Consider the following 19,157-nt stretch of genomic DNA (forward strand, 5'->3'; position numbering starts at 1 on the left):
GTCTACAAACAACAGGGTCAGATATAACTTTTCTGGCAGCAGAGTTTGCATTAATAATCCAGTATTTCTGGCTTAATCTGGATAGCATATGATTTCTTTCTGCATGTCCCAATTAGTGATGGATATGGCACAGAATAAGAGTGGATGCATGCAGTTCTTTGGACAAGACGAGTGGATGTTTGGACTCTCCTGGCAGGGCTACTTTTTACTCCACCGGCCTCCCACTCTGAGCATTTTTATAATCCATCACTAGGTCCAGTTTGTAAAATAGACTCTCTTTGTGAATGTTTTTAAAGCCATCCTTGAGTTCAGCTTTGAACAGATTTTTCTGCTCATATTGAATGAGTGGCTGACTCGTGAAGATTATATTAGGGCAGAGCAGACTCTGTCCTTTTGAGTGTAGCCTTAAAGCTCTGAATTCTTCTTTTCACTTTGTTTTTGGATCTCACCACTATCTTAACTGAGCACAAAACTCCTTTCTCTGCTGTCCCAATGGCTTAAGAATTTTCTTGAACAACAGAAACCAAGCCACAGAGGTATTTAGCTTCATCCAAGATGAAAAGCAACAAATTAAACTGCTAGTTGCATTTTCCAGATCCTTCACAATACCATTCACTGTCAATTCCCTCTGGTTCATGTGCAGGAATCATGTCAAGATCCAAATCCAGTTTAGGCCAGTCCTCTTTTGACCCATAGAGAAACTATCTATCTCCTATTTTTGAGGAAATCCTCAGCTCTCATTCTTCTTGACACTTCATCTGCTGGATTCTCTTTTGAACTCACGTATCTCCACTGGTCAACATCTGTTGCTTCAGTGATAACAGCGGCTCTGTTTGCCAGAAAAGTGTGGAATCGTGTGGTTTCATTATGGATGTATTTAAGGACTGTTGTGCTGTCAGTCCAGAAAACTGATTCTTTTCAGCTAAAGTTGCAACTCCTTTTGCAGCATCTTATCACTTCGAAAAGCATGAACTGCAGCTAGGGGTTCCACTCAAGGAATTGTTGTCTGCTTAATTGAGAAACTCTGGCTTTTCTTAAGACAAATGAAACATGGTCTTTATCATCGCTTTCCAATCTCAAGTAAGACACTGTTCCATTTCCAACTTGATTTGACAACTGGGCAAGTGGTGAATCTGTGCCACAACATGGTCTCCAATGTCTCTGGGTTTAATACAGCAATCCACTTTGAACTCTGCTACCTTTTGGAGGACCTTCAGCCAATAGGACCATTGCTTAAAAGAGGACTGGGAAATAGCTTCATCCCAGCCCAAGTTTCTCTGACAAAGCTCCTGCAGCAGTAACTTGGTTGGCATAGTGATGGAGCTAGAAATCCCAAGGGGTTATACATTGAACTGGCCACTGACAAAATGCCTCATCTGCTCTTTGGCCATTCTTGTGCTGAGGTCCCGAACTTGAACTTAGTAGTTTCATTGCTTTCACTGTAGTTCTAGTGCTCACTCAACTTGAAGTTGGTCTGTGTCCAATTCCAGTTCCATGCTTTCCTTCACTCTGTTGTCCTCAACAAATTACATCACCACTGTCAAATCCTTAAACATTCTAACTGCTTCCACTTCTGATGCCATAGACTTCAGGCACTCATCCACATAAAAGTTACATTTGACTGTACTGACCACTAAAAGAGGGAAATGTTTTGCATTATCATCTTCAGTTCTCTGCAAAACACAATTTGTTGAACTCTGTGATGATACAGCTCCAGATGTACTTTCATATGATATTCTACTAGAGACTGTGCAGTATCAATATGAGGCCACCAGAGGAAGCAGAGAAAGTTGACATTCTTATCTGAGACATGAACGTAATGAAACATGGCTTGGATGTCAGCCATTACACAACCCTCAGCATTTTGTAGTCAGGCACCCTCTCAGCATGTCCTAGAGTTATCATGTCATTTAGAAATGTGACATACTCCTCCTTTAAAATGGCAAATTTTGTGAAACTTTTCTTTTCAGGCTCTGGAGGCACTATTCTGCAACACAGCAATTATATTGCAAAATGGGATTTGCCTGTCTGAATAGCAAGTTAATACAGTAATGGCCTCCAATTAATTCTGTTGTATGGCTCATAATATCCATGAACGTAATGTATTCTCTACATTACGTTCATGGATTGGGTTGGGTTGGTTTCCCTTATATTGAGTTTTAACTTTCCTTTACTGCAGTGACATTGGTGGCAAAACTGCTTCCCTTCTTTCTTTGTTTTATGTCATGAGTGTTTGACGCCTTAGAGTTGCTAGATTGTGAGTCCAGAATGGTGACAAAAAATGGATCTGAATGATTTGAACTGGTATCTCAATGAATGCTCTCCAACCACTTCGCTCTTGCATATCACAAACAAAAGTTCTCCATTTTTCACTTAATTTGTAAGGAAGTTTAAGAATGCTCCCCATGTTAGATGTAAAATCAGTTCCTTCATATGCATAATTTGCTCTGTTAGATTTGAGCATCCTCAAAGAAATGGGGGGAATTATTCTACTTAACTACACACACAAACTCCTAAAAAAGTCATGACGGCACCTCCTGTCATTCTTCTTTGTAGAACTTCACTAACTTCACTCATGTTAAGTGTCCTTCTGAAGTCTGACCAGCCTCTGCCCCCCAGCAGAAATCATTACACAGTATTGGAGTGCCCTCTAGTGATATGTTTGAAGTGTAGAAAAGACATTGTTAACTAGACCTGTCAAATACATGGGGATTATATGCAGTCTAAAAAATATAGTTTTTCATGATAATTCTAATGTGAAATCTGTCACTACCAAATAAGGAAGTAATTTAGTTTCTCCTCATTTCTCTTGTTTTAACTGAAAATATATTTAAATGAAGTGTCCAGGTTTGGTAACCACAGATTTCAACAAAATAAATCCAAATAAATAAGGAAATCAAAATGAGATAATCTAAGTTTCTAAAATAGAATAATTTCTTTTTTTCTCTCTTATTTGTCTTGCTTAAAAAACAAAATGAAAACAACTGGAAATTCACTCCCACACTTATGAGATGGATGGGGCTTTTGGCTCGCTGGGTCTTAATCAACATTCTCAGAAGTAATTTCAGATGCACAAAAACATCAACACAGAAGTGTGAATGTCTGTCATTAGTACTGCACAGTAGGTGTTTCTACTACTAATAACCTTACATTTATCACTCTCTTACTGTATTACTTAATTCAAAGTATTTTAATTAACAAGGAATTAAATTATGAAAGTCACAGTTATTTAAAGAGAGGAACAGTTCGATGGAAACTAATCACAATGTTAAATTGAAAAATACACCAGACTTGCTGCTCTAAGAGTTATGGTATATCAATTGCTCTCAATCACTGAGGCACTAGGATGTGTCTTAGCCATGTGCAGTTTGACTGGTGAAGCAGTGTCTGAAGTTAGGGTCCTGAAGAATTATTTCCACATCTTTGATGCTATCATCCTTCTCACGGTGTTGGTAAAGGTTCAACAGTGCATTGAGAAGTTAAACCTGTTTCTTTAGGCAGCTGATATTTTTTTGGATATTAAGGGTACAAATATTAAGTCACTTTGAGAGTGAATGGAAAAGGTAATACATGCTTGATGACAACACAGAAGATGATAGGATGGATGTTTGCAGAGATTATATTCCAAAACAGCATATTCTCTGTTGAGATGGAAGGCATCATCAGAGACTTGAGGGCAATGTTCCAGACAACAGCGGACATTTGTGAAACTTTTGCCTCCATTTTCAAACTTAAAGAAATAACAGAGGAGCAATTAAAGATAACATGCAGGGCACTGATAAGAAAATATCAAAAGGATCTTACAACAGAGTTGAGATAAGCCACATTTCAAAATATTCTGTCTCCTCTTGAGCTCCTTAATGCTATCTATAAGATGCTACTGCAGACTAATTTTGGAGAAGTTTGTAATGTGCTCAGGATTTTCTGCACACTGCCTGCAACTGTTGCTGGAGGTGAAGTTGAAAAAATAGTGATTCTCATTTAGACCAGAACCATGCGCTCCTACTTTTCAACAAACCACTGAGCACAAAGATGTATATAGTGTATAGCTTTGTCATGGGCAGTAGGGATGGGCAACATTAGGATTTTATTGATACTACAACTCTTGTCTATACTCCTTATCAGTCCAGTACTGTTACTGGTTTTCTTTTATTATTATGCAGAAAATTCAGAACATATAAGAATTTATTTATATTTTTAATACAACAAAAATATTGCTTCTAGAGTAGCAACAGAAAAATGACACCATATTAACTCAATATCTCCTAGGAAACAAATCTAAAAAAAAAATGGATAAAGTTCCTGACTTAAAAATGCTACTGGGAATTGTATTGTGAATGTTGCGGTAATGTGGTGTGTGCCTAAACCATTTGGCCACTGGATGCCCCGTAACTGAAGTTTTTAAAAAAATGTATAACATATAAATCCATCACTATAACTCCTTCATCTTGTCCCCTATCATCCTCCCTCTGCTACTAATGAAAACAGACTCGCTGCCTGGCATGCAGCGCTGGTAGAGGGAAGAGAGTCTGGGGTGGATGTTTGTTTGGGGTTTATACTTTAAAGTATTGGCAAAAATGAATATTTTATCAGACTCTTTGCTTTGCCCTTCTCTCCCCAGCTATCTGTTAATCACAGTGGGTGTGGTGTACGTTCGCTCCTTCCCCCAGTCTCGTAAGGACATTCTGAAGGACCTGGTCGAAATGTGTCGTGGTGTCCAACACCCACTCAGGGGCCTCTTCCTCAGAAACTACCTGTTGCAATGCACCCGCAACATACTGCCAGATGATGGGGAGCAGTCTGAGTAAGCAAGTCAAGCTTTTTCTCTTTGCATCTCTTGTTTGTTCTTTCCCATAGCATGCTATTCTCCAACATAAACAGTATTTGCATTCTAATTCACTGAGATGAGCTACTACCATCAGAATTCTCTGACAATCCCCCCGTCACTTCGAGTTTGAAAGGTGTTGGTGGTGTTGAAGTGGTTAGCACTGTTGTCTCACAAAGAAAGTCCTCTATGTTGTAAATTGTCCCAGCACTAACTCCCCCTAAAACCACAAATTGTAATTTAAAATTTTTTTTTGTTTATGCACAGTTTAAATACATATAACATGTTAATTAAGGGGCATTTTATGCGTTCCAAGCACATTGTTTGGCATATATGCCTAATTCAACTTTTACAGCTGTATCACCATGTTTGTAAATACAGTTCACAATAGACAGGAGAGACAAACAGGAGGATGACACTCAACAACAAAGGTACTTAGTGGGATTTGAACTGTTGGCATTTCGGTTACATTGTAAGTGCTGTAGACCACTAGGCACCTGGACACACATTTTTTTCTTATAGCAAATGAGATTAAATATTGACTGAGTAATAAATATAATCAGGGTTATTGAGTGTTATTGACCTAAATTCAGTACTTTACTAACAATTTGTAGAACCTGTTTTTATGAATTATTCATAATGAATAATCCCTCATTGTTGATCAAAAGGCCTTTTATGCTTTTGCTAAAAAGTTCACAGTACAGAGATGACAGGAAATCAGGTAGTAAGAGAGAGGGAATGACTTGTGTGTGTGTGGATATTCACAAGCCCACAGCTGAGCACTGCTGTGTTGGAGTTCTCCTCAGAGAACAAGAGGGTCACCTCCATGTGATTGCAAATTCCTGGGAGGAAGGCTCTAAATGTTGTCAGTGCATATGCACCAAACAGGAGTTTGGGGTATCTGGACTTCTTGGAGTCTCAGGGTTGGGTCCCAGAAAGGACACCACCTGGGGACACTATAGTCTTCTTGAGGGACTTCACTGCTCACGTGCGCAACGACAGAAGAGTGAAGAGGTGGGGGAGGATGCTGGACAGACCTGATAAACCCAAACGTGTAGTGAGGGTGGCCTGGGGATGCCTGGCTGAGGGCCCTATCAGCGGCTGTCTGCGGCCCTGTCTTCAACTCCCAATTCATGATATCCAAGTGGGCCATGTTCAGAGCCTTCATAGTGGATGGGGCTGTTTGGAGCTGCGTTAAGAAGGTTATAGGTGTCTGTCATGGCGGAAACCTGAGATCCCAGGGAGGCTGTCAAGCTGAAGAAGAATGCCCTTTGGACATGGGTTACCCGGGGTCTCCTGAAGCAGCAGATGAGTACTGGAGGGCCAGAAGGGCTGCAGCGGTCGCGGACATAAATACCCAGGTGTGGTAGGAGTTCAAGGAGGTTATGGAGAAGGACTCTGGGTTGCCTCAAAGAAGTTCTGGCAAAAAGTCAGACCACTCAGGATGGGAAAGCAGGTTCTTGCACAAGCTGTTTTCAGTGAGGGAGAAGAACTGCTGACTCTAACTGATGGATATTGTTAGGCGGTGGAAAGAGCACTTTGAGGAATTCCTGAACTTGGACAATATGTCCGCTGAGAAGGAGGCCGAGTTTGAAGACTCGGGGGAAGCACCACTCATATCTATGAGAGAGCTCTCTGAGTTAGTCCAGAAGCTCTTCAAGTGCAATGTGCCAGGTGTGGATGAGATTCGCCTTGAGATGCTGAAGGCTCTGGACATTGTTGGCCTGTCTTCGCTGACACGCCTTTTCAATGCCGCATCGAGTTTGAGGACAGTGCCTTTAGACTGGCTGACTGGGGTGATGATTCCCATATTTAAAGTGGGGGACTGGAGGGTATTCTTAATTTTTCAGTGTATCGCACTGCTCAGCCTCCCCGGGACAGCTTATCCCAGGGTGCTGGAAAGGACGCTCCAACCGATTGTCGAACCTCAGATCCAGGAGATCAATGTGGATTCCGACCTGGGTGTGGAACAATGGACAAACTCTTTACCCTTGCAAGGTTACTTGAAGGGTCATGGGAGTTTGCTCATCCTGTCTACATGTGTTTTGTGAACTTGGAGAAGACTTACGACCGTGTCCCTTTAGGGGTCCTTTGGGGGACACGTGGGGAGCATGGGGTACGGGGGCCGTTACAATGAGCCATCTGATCCTTATATAACCAGGGAGAGACTAGTGTTCCGATTCTTGACAGGAAGTCGAGCATGTTTCCAGTTGGTGTTGGCCTCCGCCAGGGTTGTCCCTTGTCACAGATCCTGTTTGTGATTTTCATGGACAGGATCTCAAGGCGCAGCTGGAAGCAGGAGTTTTCTAATAGTGTTCCAACACCTTTGGTGGTTTGACCCTAAATATATGACCAAAAACAATACAATTCCAATACTGTAGTTGTCTTGATTTCTTAAAGTAAAGTGGCATTTTAATGGATTTCAAGCTCAACTTAGGTCCTATTTTATTAGGTACAGCTAATTACAACTAATTCAGTCGAATACACCAATCAGTCCTGCAATAAATCCTACCTTTTATGAAGGTTATAATGTTCAGTTTTTATTGAAACTGTTTTAGAGAGGTGCTACCTTGGCAGCTTTTCCTCTGCTCCCAATCTTTATGCCAAGTTAAGCTCACCAAGTCCTGATTCCGGCTCTGTACTCAACACACAGGCATAAGATTGATAATGAGCTTCATGTTTCTCTTTTGGAAATAAAGTGAGTGGTGAAACATTCCTTTGAAAGTTACTTCATGGTGGAAACATCTTGTGATGTAATGATAACGTTACAGTATTTCATTTATACCTATAGTTTAGATCCTTTGTTTGCAAACATACATGACACAATGTGTCGTTTTTAACCCAGTCTTCAAATATTTTGACATGCTTCCTTTTTCTAAACTTGTAGTCTCTACTCCACAGGGGGTCAGAGGAGATGACCGGTGATATCAATGACTCCATCGACTTTGTCCTGCTGAACTTTGCGGAAATGAACAAGTTATGGGTTCGAATGCAGCATCAGGGTCACAGCCGAGACAGAGAGAAGAGAGAAAAGGAACGACAAGAACTTAGGATTCTGGTGGGCACCAACCTAGTTCGCCTCAGCCAACTGGAGGGTGTCAACGTGGACAAGTACAAACAGGTGTGTGTGTAACATGTAATTAACCATGAGTGCCCAGTTTGAATTTGGTTGGTGAAAATGAGAGAAATGTTAAAGAAATGGGAACTGTGGCACAGGGGATTGAAATCAAATAGGGAGTTGCGAAGAGATTCTCAGCCCTACTGAAAGCTCTGCACTGTAGTAGCCTGAGCTAATGTTAGTTTTGTAGACCAATGCTACAAGCTGCTTCACAGCTGTGAATCCTACGGTTCTGATTTAGAACTATTAAGTTGATAGGTTTAATAAGCTTAATACTGAATATTACAAATGAAATCTGAAATATTGTTTTTGTGGCTGAAAGGAGAAACCTACTTCACAAAGATATGTGAGTGGGAAGAGCAGTTAAGTTTTAATTGCATGTTGTTGGACAGAAGAGATACTGCTTTACTCGACAGAGAGATTCCCAAACTGAATTTAGGGGCAGTCACTGAGAATCGCTGATCTGACTCCAAATCCACACACAATAATTAAACCCAAGCGTTAAAAACAAAGCAGCTCATGAGCATGATACATAACCCTGCACGTGTCACGTGCCATTTCTTTTGTTTCAGAAATATTTGCAAATTTATTAAAAATCAAAAACTGAAATCTGTTATTTACAAAAGCATTCAATCCCTTGCTGTGTCCTAACCAAGAAATGGGGTTAGGTGCATCCTGTTTGCTTTAGCTATTCCTTGAGATTTGTCTAGAACGTGATTGGAGTCCACCTGTGGCAAGCTGAATTGACTGGACATAGTTTAGAAAGGCACACAGCTGTGTATACAAGGTCCCACAATTCAAACTGCATGTCAGGACAAAAACCAACCCATTTCGCTAACACTCACTAACAGAGCTTCAGAAGTCCTCTGCAGAGATAGGAGAACCTGCCAGAAGGACGACCATCTCAGAAGCACTCAACCAATCAGGCCTCAATGGTAGAGTGGCCAGTTGGAAGCCACTTTGATTAAAAGGTAGATGACAGCCCACTTGGAGTTTGCACAAATAGCATTTAAAGGAATCTGAGAGCATAAGGAAAAGAGAATATCTGGTCCGATGAGACAAAAATTGTGCATAACTCCAAACACTATTTCTAGCAAACACTATTCCTACTGTGAGCACGGTGGTGGCAGCAACATGGTATTGGAGTGCTTCTCATCGGCTGGGACAATGAGAAGTATGGATGCAGACAAATACAGAGAGGTCCTTGTATACAAACCTGCCCCAGAGTGCACATGATCCGAGGCTGGGGCGATGTTTAACATTTCTGCACACCAGTGACCTGCAGCATACAACCAAGACAATGCTGGAGTGGCTTTGGGACAAGTCTCTTACTGTCCTTGCCCCGCCAGAGCCCAGACGTAAACCCCATAGAACATCTGTGGAGAGACCTGAAGATGACAGTTTACAGACACTTCCCATCCAATCTGACGGAGTTTGAAAGGATCTGCCAGGAAGAATGGGATAAACTGCCCAAATCCAGATGTGAAAAGGTTGTAGAGACTTGCCCAAGAAGACTTGAAGCTGTAATTGCTGCCAAAGGGGCTGCTACAAAGTACTGAATTAAGGGTCTGAAATCTTTTGTAAATGACAGGTTTCAGTTTTTGATTTTTAATAAATTAGCAAAATTTTGTAAATAAGCAAGCTACTTTGTAAGATCTGTAATTCCATTTTAAGTTATGTTGAAATGGTTCAGAATACAGTCTGTTTCATGCAAGTTACTGCCTAATGGTAGTAAGTGCTACTGATCTGACATAACTAACGTGTATAATGAGGATAATACATGGGGACAGTGGCTACAGTACTTACTATATGTATGGTTATTAGGTTTTTTACTAGAGATAATTACTTGAAATGTTACACTTTCCACCTACCTGTCTTCTCACTACTAAAGGTTCACTGGGCTCTCTGTAGGTCATTTCTCACAGATGTTACTGTAAAAGCAAAGGTAAAACTGAGTCTGTGTTTACGGTTATGAGAGTTTATGCATAAATACTAACCTAACATCATGTGACAGAGAGAGATGAATAGCAGTATTTACCTGAGAAAACTTTATGGAAACCAGTAATCTCGGTTGCAGATGTTGTTAATTTCTTCCCGATTTAGGATCAGACGTGTGCTGTTGTTCAGAAACACAGCTTGAAGTTGGCAGGCGGTTACTGCCTAGGGCTGTGGGAGCTGACCAATTAGTGCAGACTTTTTCAGAAAGGAGGGGCTTTAAGAGACAGGAGCTAAAACGGACTGTTGCAGACAGAGGGTGAAAAGAGGTGCTGCAGAAATGGACAGTATGAGAAAAATATGAACATTAAAGCATGTAAAAATATTCTAGTAGACCCCTAAAATTAAAAATATGAACCTGAAAATGAACATAATATGTCCCCATTTTAAAATTACAGATAAAATTGTCGAAAATTATGGATTGTAGACTTGTAGATTTTATGTATTTCTTATATCATGCATTATTGCATTAGAAATGCTATAGACATTTATCTGTTTTTTGAGACCCTGTCCCCTCACCAAATTTGAAGTTCTGTTGCTTACAGGGGAGCTCAGGTCATTTTTAGCAGAGTGCATCTGTAGTGCATCTTGTCTTGCCTAAACCTGCATAACTTGTAGAAGGAGACTCCTTTCTCCTCTCGATTATGTTAATTTTGAGTCCAAATATCATGAGCATTAGTGTGCAGCTCTATCATTAATATTTAATGGGCCATCAGTGGGGCATCCTGACAAGCTGCAGCCCCCAGACTGCAGCAACTGACCAGAAGATCAATCTTAGTAACAGACTGTACATCACAGTACAGTATGTTAAGACAAGCTGACATCACAAATTGCAGTTACTGTGATTATTTAACATTAAATAAAGTTATTCAGGTGGGAGGGGGGCTGTATCTTATATTTCACTTTATAAAAAAGCCATGACACACCCTCCCCCTATATCTCAAAACCATGTATTTATGGCATATACATCAAAGAGGTGAAAATAAACCTTATTAACTTTAAATGAAAAGCTGTTTAATAAGTGGTTATTACAGCCACAAAATGAGTTAACTGGGAACAGAGACCAGCTCTGGTGGTGCTGATGGCTGTAATATTTTCTGCCCCACTCTATTTAATTACAATAAATATGAATTTGATGATATGATAAATTTGAAGTTGGATGTCAGAATAAGTTGATTTTGGACACAGTCCATGTTTTTTGGCATCCGTTGGTCGCAGCTTGTTGTTGTACCTCCTTTATTCAGTCAAAAATTCTGTTGTGAAGTACATTGTGCTGTATGACAATGACTACCCTTGTCCATACAGTAAGTGGGGGGTAGGGCAACCCTTTGCTCTCAAAACAGCCTCAGTTCTTCGTGGCCTGGATTCCACAAGATGTTGGAAACGTTCCTTTGAGATTCTGGTCTATGTTGACATGACTGCGTTACATCACTTCTGCAGATTTTGTCAGCTGCACATTCATGCTGCCAGTCTCCCGTTCTACCACATCCCACAGGTGTTCTATTGGATTCAGATCTGGTGACTGGGGAGGACACTGAAGTTCGCTGAACTCATTGTCATGTTCATGAAACCAGTTTGAGACGACTTTTGCTTTCTGGAGCGGTGTATTATCATGCTGGATGTAATCATTAGAAGGACGATTGATCGCTATTAAGGTGTCTAAAGAGTGCCAGGAAAAATTCCCCACACCATTACACGACCACCACCTGCCTGGACTGTTCACACAGGGCAGGTTGGGTCCATGGATTCATGCTGCTGATGCCAAATTCTGATCCTACCATCTGTGTGCCTCACCAGAAATCCAGATACATCAGACCAGGCTATGTTTTTCCAGTCTTAAACTGTCCAGTTCTAGTGAGCTTGTGCCCACTGCAGCTTCAGATTTTCTGTTCATGGCTGACAGGAGTGGAACAAAATGTGGTCTTCTGTTGATGTAGGCCATCTGCCTCAAGGTTCGACATGCTGTATGTTCTGAGAAGCTTTTCTGCTCACCACAGTTGTTAAGAGTGGTTGTCTGAGTTACCATAGCCTTTCTGTCAGCTCCAACCAGTCTGGCCATTCTCCTCTGACCTCATCAACAAGGCTTTTTCATCCGCAGAACTGCTGTCTTACTGGATGTTTTTCTGTTTTTTGCACCATAGTGAGTGAACTCTAGAGACTGTTGTTTGTGAAAATCCCAGGAGATCAGCAGTTTCAGAAATACTCAAACTAGCATGTCTGGCACCAACAATCATGCCACGGTCAAAGTCACTGAGATCACATTTTTTCACATTCTGAAGTTTGATGTGAACGTTAACTGAAGCTCCTGACCTGTATCTGTATTATTTAATGCATTTCACTGCTGCCACATGATTTGCTGGTTAGAAAATTGTACGAATAAGCTGGTGTTCCTAATAAGTGCTCCGTGACTGTATATAAACTGGGACTGAGCTGTTGATTCATTCTGTAGCATATTGACAAGACACCAACCAAAGTTTTAACTTCTTTACTTGGCCAATTCCTTCAATGAAAGTAAATTATCTACAAATAATCACAATCTGCTAGTGAAGGTTTCCATTTCAATTAGACTGCTGCTATTGGAACACAAATATGTGTGGCAGCACAATAGATGGCGTCTTCCAGGAATGATGTGCTTGGCAAAAACACTCCCTAGAATCTATTGAAATAGCTATTTGCAGAAATACAAATGAAAACAAATTTCAACATGATATCCTTAATATCTAGCTGATTCTGGGGAGTCTTTAGTTTCATATTTGCTATATTCGACATGTATTTTGGCACATAATGTACAATTATTTAGCTATTTGACTAATTTGACATCTGTCTGGTAAAACTGTTTTCCTCTTCATTTGATTCTCTCCACAGATTGTTCTTCCTGGAGTGCTGGAACAAGTTGTGAACTGCAGAGACTCGCTGGCTCAGGAGTATCTAATGGAGTGCATCATTCAGGTAGATTCCGGGGATGCATCAGTTCAATCTGTGCTGGCACCACTACTGACCTTTTTGAACTGATCTTTTATTGGCCATGACGGACGTGACTAACCTACAATAATTACAATTTCTGTGTTATTCACAGTTTCTACTATCTCTTGAATGCCAGTTATCACTGCAGGCTGCTGCCTTAGTTTTTAGCCATACAGACCCTAGTGCCATGCTGCTTTACACAGAAATTTATACAGACTCTGTGGTATAAATTTCTATGAAAATCAGACTTTTATCTGGCAACTATTATGTGATTGTCTGGTTCACTGGTGAAGTGTATGTTACTACACTGCAGACTGGACTCAACCAGAGTAAAAGCTGTCTCTTATGAATGGATGCAGTGTGTGTTGAGTCAACTTGCATCCTTCGTGTCTCTTCAGTATGGAATGGATATGAATAATTAGGAAAAGGCCGATGGCTACCGCAAAAGCGTAGACTAGCTTGCACTGTTGCACTTACTCCATTTTTAGATTGTGTCCATTATACCTCCACTGCAAAGAGAGTGGGGGGGGGGGCGTGGGGAGGAAGGGAAAGTGGAGGCGCAGACTTGATTTTTAAACATTGGCTTTAGGTTTTTATGTCAGATTTTAGTTCTGGCTGAAAGGTTGTGGTAGCTGTTGAGTCTAAGTCAGTATCACATCACAGTTAAGTTAATTTCTGCAATCACTGCAAAGAATGTTAATTTTTAAATTTAAAAATGTGCAAAGGTTTTAGGCACTGGAAGTAAAGTGTGGATGCTTTCAAAAACAGTGCCAAGAATTGTTTTTATTTACCAATAAACTTCACACAAAGTGCAGTAAACAGAAAAAACCTAAAACAAATTAATATTTGCTTTGACCACCCTTTGCCTTTAAGACAGTGCCAATTCTGGTACGCTTGTGCACAGTTTTCCAAGGTACTTGGCAGGTAGTCGGTTCCAAGCATCTTGGAGAACTTGCCACAGTTCTTCTGTGGATTCCAGCTGTATCAGTGTCTTCCATCTCTTCACGTAATCACAGAATGACTAATGTTGCTGCGATGTTTGAGGGCTCCTTGTTCTTCTCGTTGCTAAAGATAGTTCTTTATAGAGCCTGACCAATACTGGATTGTTGTGGCTAATGCCGATTTTAGGGAGTAAAAAGTTCTGATATTGATGTATATATATATATATATATATATATATATATATATATATATATATATATATATATATATGTGTGTGTATATATATGTGTGTGTATATATATGTGTGTGTATATATATGTGTGTATATATGTATATATGTGTGTATATATGTGTATGTGTGTATATATGTGTATGTGTGTATATATGTGTATGTGTGTATATATGTGTATATATATATGTGTATATATATATGTGTGTGTATATATGTGTATATATATATATATGTGTGTATATATGTGTATATATGTATATAAATGTGTATATATATACATACGTGTATATATGTATATAAATGTGTATATATATACATACGTGTATATATGTGTGTATATATATATACATACGTATATATGTGTATATATATATATATATACGTATATATATGTGTATATATGTGTGTGCATGTGTGGGTAGGTAGGTAGGTAGGTAGGTCCATCCATAAGTATTTGGACAGTGACACAATTTTTGTAATTTTGTCTCAGTACATCTCCACAATGGATTTGAAACAAAGCCATCAAGATATGATTGAAGTATAGACTTTCAGCTTTATTTCAAGGGGAGGGTGGTTATTAACTAAACTAGCAGATATAACTGTGATAAGCCGATATCAGTTGATTTTTATTGATATATCGTATGTATCGGGCTCTAGTTCTATATGACTCTGGATGTATGTTTTGGGTGACTGACATGCTGCAGAATGAATTTAGGACCGTTCAGATGCCTCCCTGATGGTTTTCCATGATGGATAAGAACCTAAATATCTAAATTTAGAACTCAAGCAAATATGAAGCCAGCCCTTTATTCCAAACTAGTGCCACACCATGAATTTAACATGGTCGGTTCTTGGTTGAATCTTCAACCTTCATATGTATCTATATATATATCTATATCTATATCTATCTATATCTATCTATCCTATATAGATAGATATACACACATATATACATACACACATACACAGATATAGATATCGATATAGATATAGATATAGATATATATAGATATAGATATAGATATATATATGAGAGAGAGAATTGTGTATATACACACACATACACACAAACACACACACTTAGATATATATAGATATCTATACATAGATATCTATAGGTATAGATATCGATCTATCTATCTATATATCTATAGATATCGATCTATCTATATATCTATAGATATATAGGTGTGTGTGTGTGTGTGTGTGTGTGTGTGTGTTCATAGATAAATAGATAAGAAGGACTAAAATAGTCTTGTCTGTTAAGGTTTTCCCAGATGAGTTCCACCTTCAGACCCTGAACCCTTTCCTGCGTTCCTGTGCTGAGCTTCATCAACACGTCAATGTCAAGAACATCATCATTGCCCTCATTGACAGGTACAGTTTGATTCACTCTAAATCAAGTTAATGGAAATAGAAACTATGTAAATACTTTTAGTTTTGACATTTTGCTGTATTAGCAATGTCATTATTTCCATATCGAGCTTTATGATTAAGAAAAATTAACCAATATTTCATTAACCAATGTTGTAAATTGTTTGTGTCCTTTAAATACGTAGGAAATTGAGTACCATGTAATATAATCCAATATAATAGCCATGCAATAAAAACAAACTTAGAGAAACACACTGTATAATGTTCAGTCTTTATTGCAACTGCATCACAGAGGTATTGGTATATTTCTTTTTAACCTAACTTGAGACAATAGTTTGTGAAGGTGCTGTGTTGTATTGCCCAATGTTTAAAAGTGTTTGTATCATTTTTGTCTGTCCTATTTACATGCATGGCAGAGTGCTCACCTTCAGTAGTCTTCAGCATTTAAAGAGCAACTTAACACACACTTCACAAATTTTACAAAATGCATACAAACCCTGATGCACTGATATTACTGATACTCTTTGTTGCATGCTCACAGTCTTTCATACTCCATAGTGTTCACACCGTACAGTGTTCACACAGTGGACCCTGTATTTATACAGTTGTATGCACAAGTCACAGCATGTTTAAGATCCACCCATAGATTTACCATGATGTTCAAGTCAGAGGACTGTGAGGGCTGTTCCAAAAGTCTCAGCTTGTGTTTCTTGAAGTGTTTCATAGTGGATTTTGAGGTCTGCTTTGGGTCATTGTCCTTTTTAGAAGCCAATCTCTTTTCAGTTTCACTTTCCTGATTGACTGCATGAATTTGCTGATATTTAGTGGAATCCGTTCTTCCCTCTGTCTGTGCGAGGTTTCCTGTGCCACTGAGTGCCATACAACCCCAAAGCATAAGATTTCCACTCTCATGCATAACAGTTTACAAGGTGGTCTTTTCCTTCAAAACCTTCCTTCCTTTTTTTCTGTGTCAGCTAAACCTTCCTGCAAGCTCCTTTGCAGTCATATGGGGGCTTTGCTTGGCCTTTCTGCCCAGCAGACCTGCATATTTAGCTGAAGGTTTTCTTAGACTTCCAGATTTTGTCTGGACTTCCACAGTCCCCCTTAACTGCCATTTCTCAATGACATTCAGACAGTGGAAAATTCAAGCTTGAAGCGTTTAGATATTTCTATTATAACCTCCCCTGCTTTGTAGGCATCAATTAGCTTCATTTTCAGATCCTCAGTTAGTTGCTTAGTGGAGCCCATGGTTGTTTACTATTACCACAGGGTTTTAAAAATCAGAGAAATTATCAGCTGTGGAATTGTCATCAGCTGACAATTCCTAATGACAATTCTTGACCTGCCTAGAGTCATCAGAAGAAAACCTTTCCCACGTCCTCATCACAAATTTCAGAACTTTACAAAGGAACATCTAAACAAGCCTGATACGTTTTGGAAACAAGTCTTGTGTACTGATGTAGTTGCAATTAATATTATAAAATAGGATCAGTATCCACAGTATAATAAAGTGACTGTACATGTAAGTCACTAACTCAAAATGGGGCTTTAGTGTTATTCTTTAACGAAGAATGGACAATTTGAGCTCCATTCCATTTTGTTTTTCAGACTTGCTCTGTTTGCTCATCGAGAAGATGGCCCTGGCATTCCAGCTGAGATCAAACTGTTTGACATCTTCTCTCAACAAGTGGCAACTGTCATTCAGGTAGGTTACATTAAGTTTACCTAATCTGTGAGACAATTTAATTAGTATATATGCCAAAAAAATGCTGTTTAAAGTCCCATTCAGGCAGGACTTATTTCTCAAGTTGAAGACACGTGATTTTCATTACCTCATTGATAGGCATATCTGTTTTGTTTTTTTCTGCTCCTACTCCCCTTTGTTGGATTCCCTTACTCACTTTTCTGTAAAAGTTACAACAACACTCACTAGATTGGACCTGGTATCATTGCTATAACACTTCTTACATCAACTCTGGACTCCAAACTGAGGACAAGCACTGGAGGGCTTGGAGAGTGCAATTGATTTGAAAAACATACTTTTCTGGTTCCATTATAACGGACTACACTGCCTGCTACTTGCTATTGCTGGGTGTTTCAATAGTTGTCGTCTCTGCTTTTCGCGGTGCATTTGATACTAAATTGTGGGTTTCGGGGAACTGACTCAGTCATGTCCATTGTCATTGTGTTGCTAATGCAGACTCAGCTGTTTGCAGTTCACTTTTGATTAAGTCGTCAGCTGTGTGATATCTGACACTCAGCAAATAGTATTTAAACAAAGTGTTGGCCCTAATGTTCAGCCATCATTGAGTTAAGACCTCATTCGGCTGAAGTCCACTGAACAAGACCACTTTTCCTATTTGCCTATTTAAGTAGGATTACTACTGCTCTGAACTGCATGTCAGCCGGCTTTTCACTCCGCCTTCCAGTGCAGCCGTTTGGAATGACTATAAAAAAATTTGGTTTCTGACCTGCTTGGACAGCACACATTTAGAACTAGTTCCGAGAGACCTTAACCAACTCTTTACCATCAACTGAGTTTTATCTCATTTCTGCATTGAGTGTCCAGAAAATTTCTGTCATTCAAAGCAAACTGAACTTGTGCCTTGACACAAAAAGGCAATATAATTTTAAAAACCTCTGAGCTTTTGAGAACTCACTTGCACATCTTTCTCAGTTGGTACTCACTTTAGGGTGGCATTGAAATTAGGTTCTTGTTCACTTTTTTGTTCTTGGCGCTGTACAAAGGTTAGATTATGATGGTACCTTATGGCCAACGTGGTTGTATCTAAAATAAGTCCCTGATATTGAATGTGCAGGCAATGAGGGAGAAATAGCGGCATTTAATTAATTTATTATTATAATTATTATTAATAATATAATGATAATAATAATGATAATAATACATGATGATGATGATAATGATAATAATAATAATAATAATAATGATAATAATAATAATAATAATGATAATAATACATGATAATCCAGCAAAACGGTCTTACTAGCCTGTCCCTCCCAGGCTGTGGTGACTTCAAGTCATAAACAAATGTTGGACTGACCATGATGATGTTTTCCCTATATGATTCCACCCCCTTCAGTCTCGCCAGGACATGCCATCAGAGGACGTGGTCTCTCTCCAGGTCTCCCTCATCAATTTGGCAATGAAATGCTATCCTGAACGTGTTGACTATGTAGATAAGGTCCTGGAGAGCACTGTAGAGATATTCAACAAGCTCAACTTGGAACAGTAAGTCCCCATACTCTTGACACACTTGGGTTTAAGGAATACAGTGTATTTTGTCTGTACCAAATGGTCATAGGATACCCTCAATATTATGAAATGAAATGTCAGATAGGCTGTGGCTCAGGAGGTAGAGCGGGTCTCCCACTAACCAAAAGGTCGGTGGTTCGATCCTCTGCTCCTCCAGTCTGCATGTCAAAGTGTCCTTGGGCAAGATACTGAACCCCGAATTGCCTCAGATGTATCATCGGTGTGTGTGTGTGTGTGTGTGTGTATAGAAGCGTTGTTTGTTTGAAAAAGGACTTTATTACAAACTGCAGCCGTACAATATGGTTGCAGTTTGTAGTAATTTTAAAACATAAAAAACTAACCCTCAATTTTGAGAAATTGAGTTTTTTGTTTTAAACACTGCCAATAAAACAATATACACATTCAGAAATAAAAAAACAAAACACTTGCATTG

At 39.3% G+C, this 19,157-nt stretch overlaps 1 protein-coding gene across 4 annotated transcripts in view; it reads left to right on the plus strand.

Moving 5' to 3' along the window:
* The window catches only part of vps35 (VPS35 retromer complex component), a 33,522-nt gene that overhangs the window by 7,664 nt on the left and 6,701 nt on the right, over positions 1–19,157 (plus strand). For all 4 annotated transcript variants that reach the window (XM_040147331.1, XM_040147412.1, XM_040147536.1 and 1 more), the window contains exons 5-10: positions 4,622–4,804; positions 7,727–7,946; positions 12,804–12,887; positions 15,344–15,453; positions 17,059–17,155; positions 18,552–18,700. In XM_040147331.1, the coding sequence (XP_040003265.1) occupies positions 4,622–4,804; positions 7,727–7,946; positions 12,804–12,887; positions 15,344–15,453; positions 17,059–17,155; positions 18,552–18,700 (843 nt within the window). The remainder of the gene's footprint in view (positions 1–4,621; positions 4,805–7,726; positions 7,947–12,803; positions 12,888–15,343; positions 15,454–17,058; positions 17,156–18,551; positions 18,701–19,157) is intronic.

Source organism: Xiphias gladius, chromosome 1, assembly GCF_016859285.1.
Source record: "Xiphias gladius isolate SHS-SW01 ecotype Sanya breed wild chromosome 1, ASM1685928v1, whole genome shotgun sequence".
Classification (NCBI taxonomy): domain Eukaryota; kingdom Metazoa; phylum Chordata; class Actinopteri; order Istiophoriformes; family Xiphiidae; genus Xiphias; species Xiphias gladius.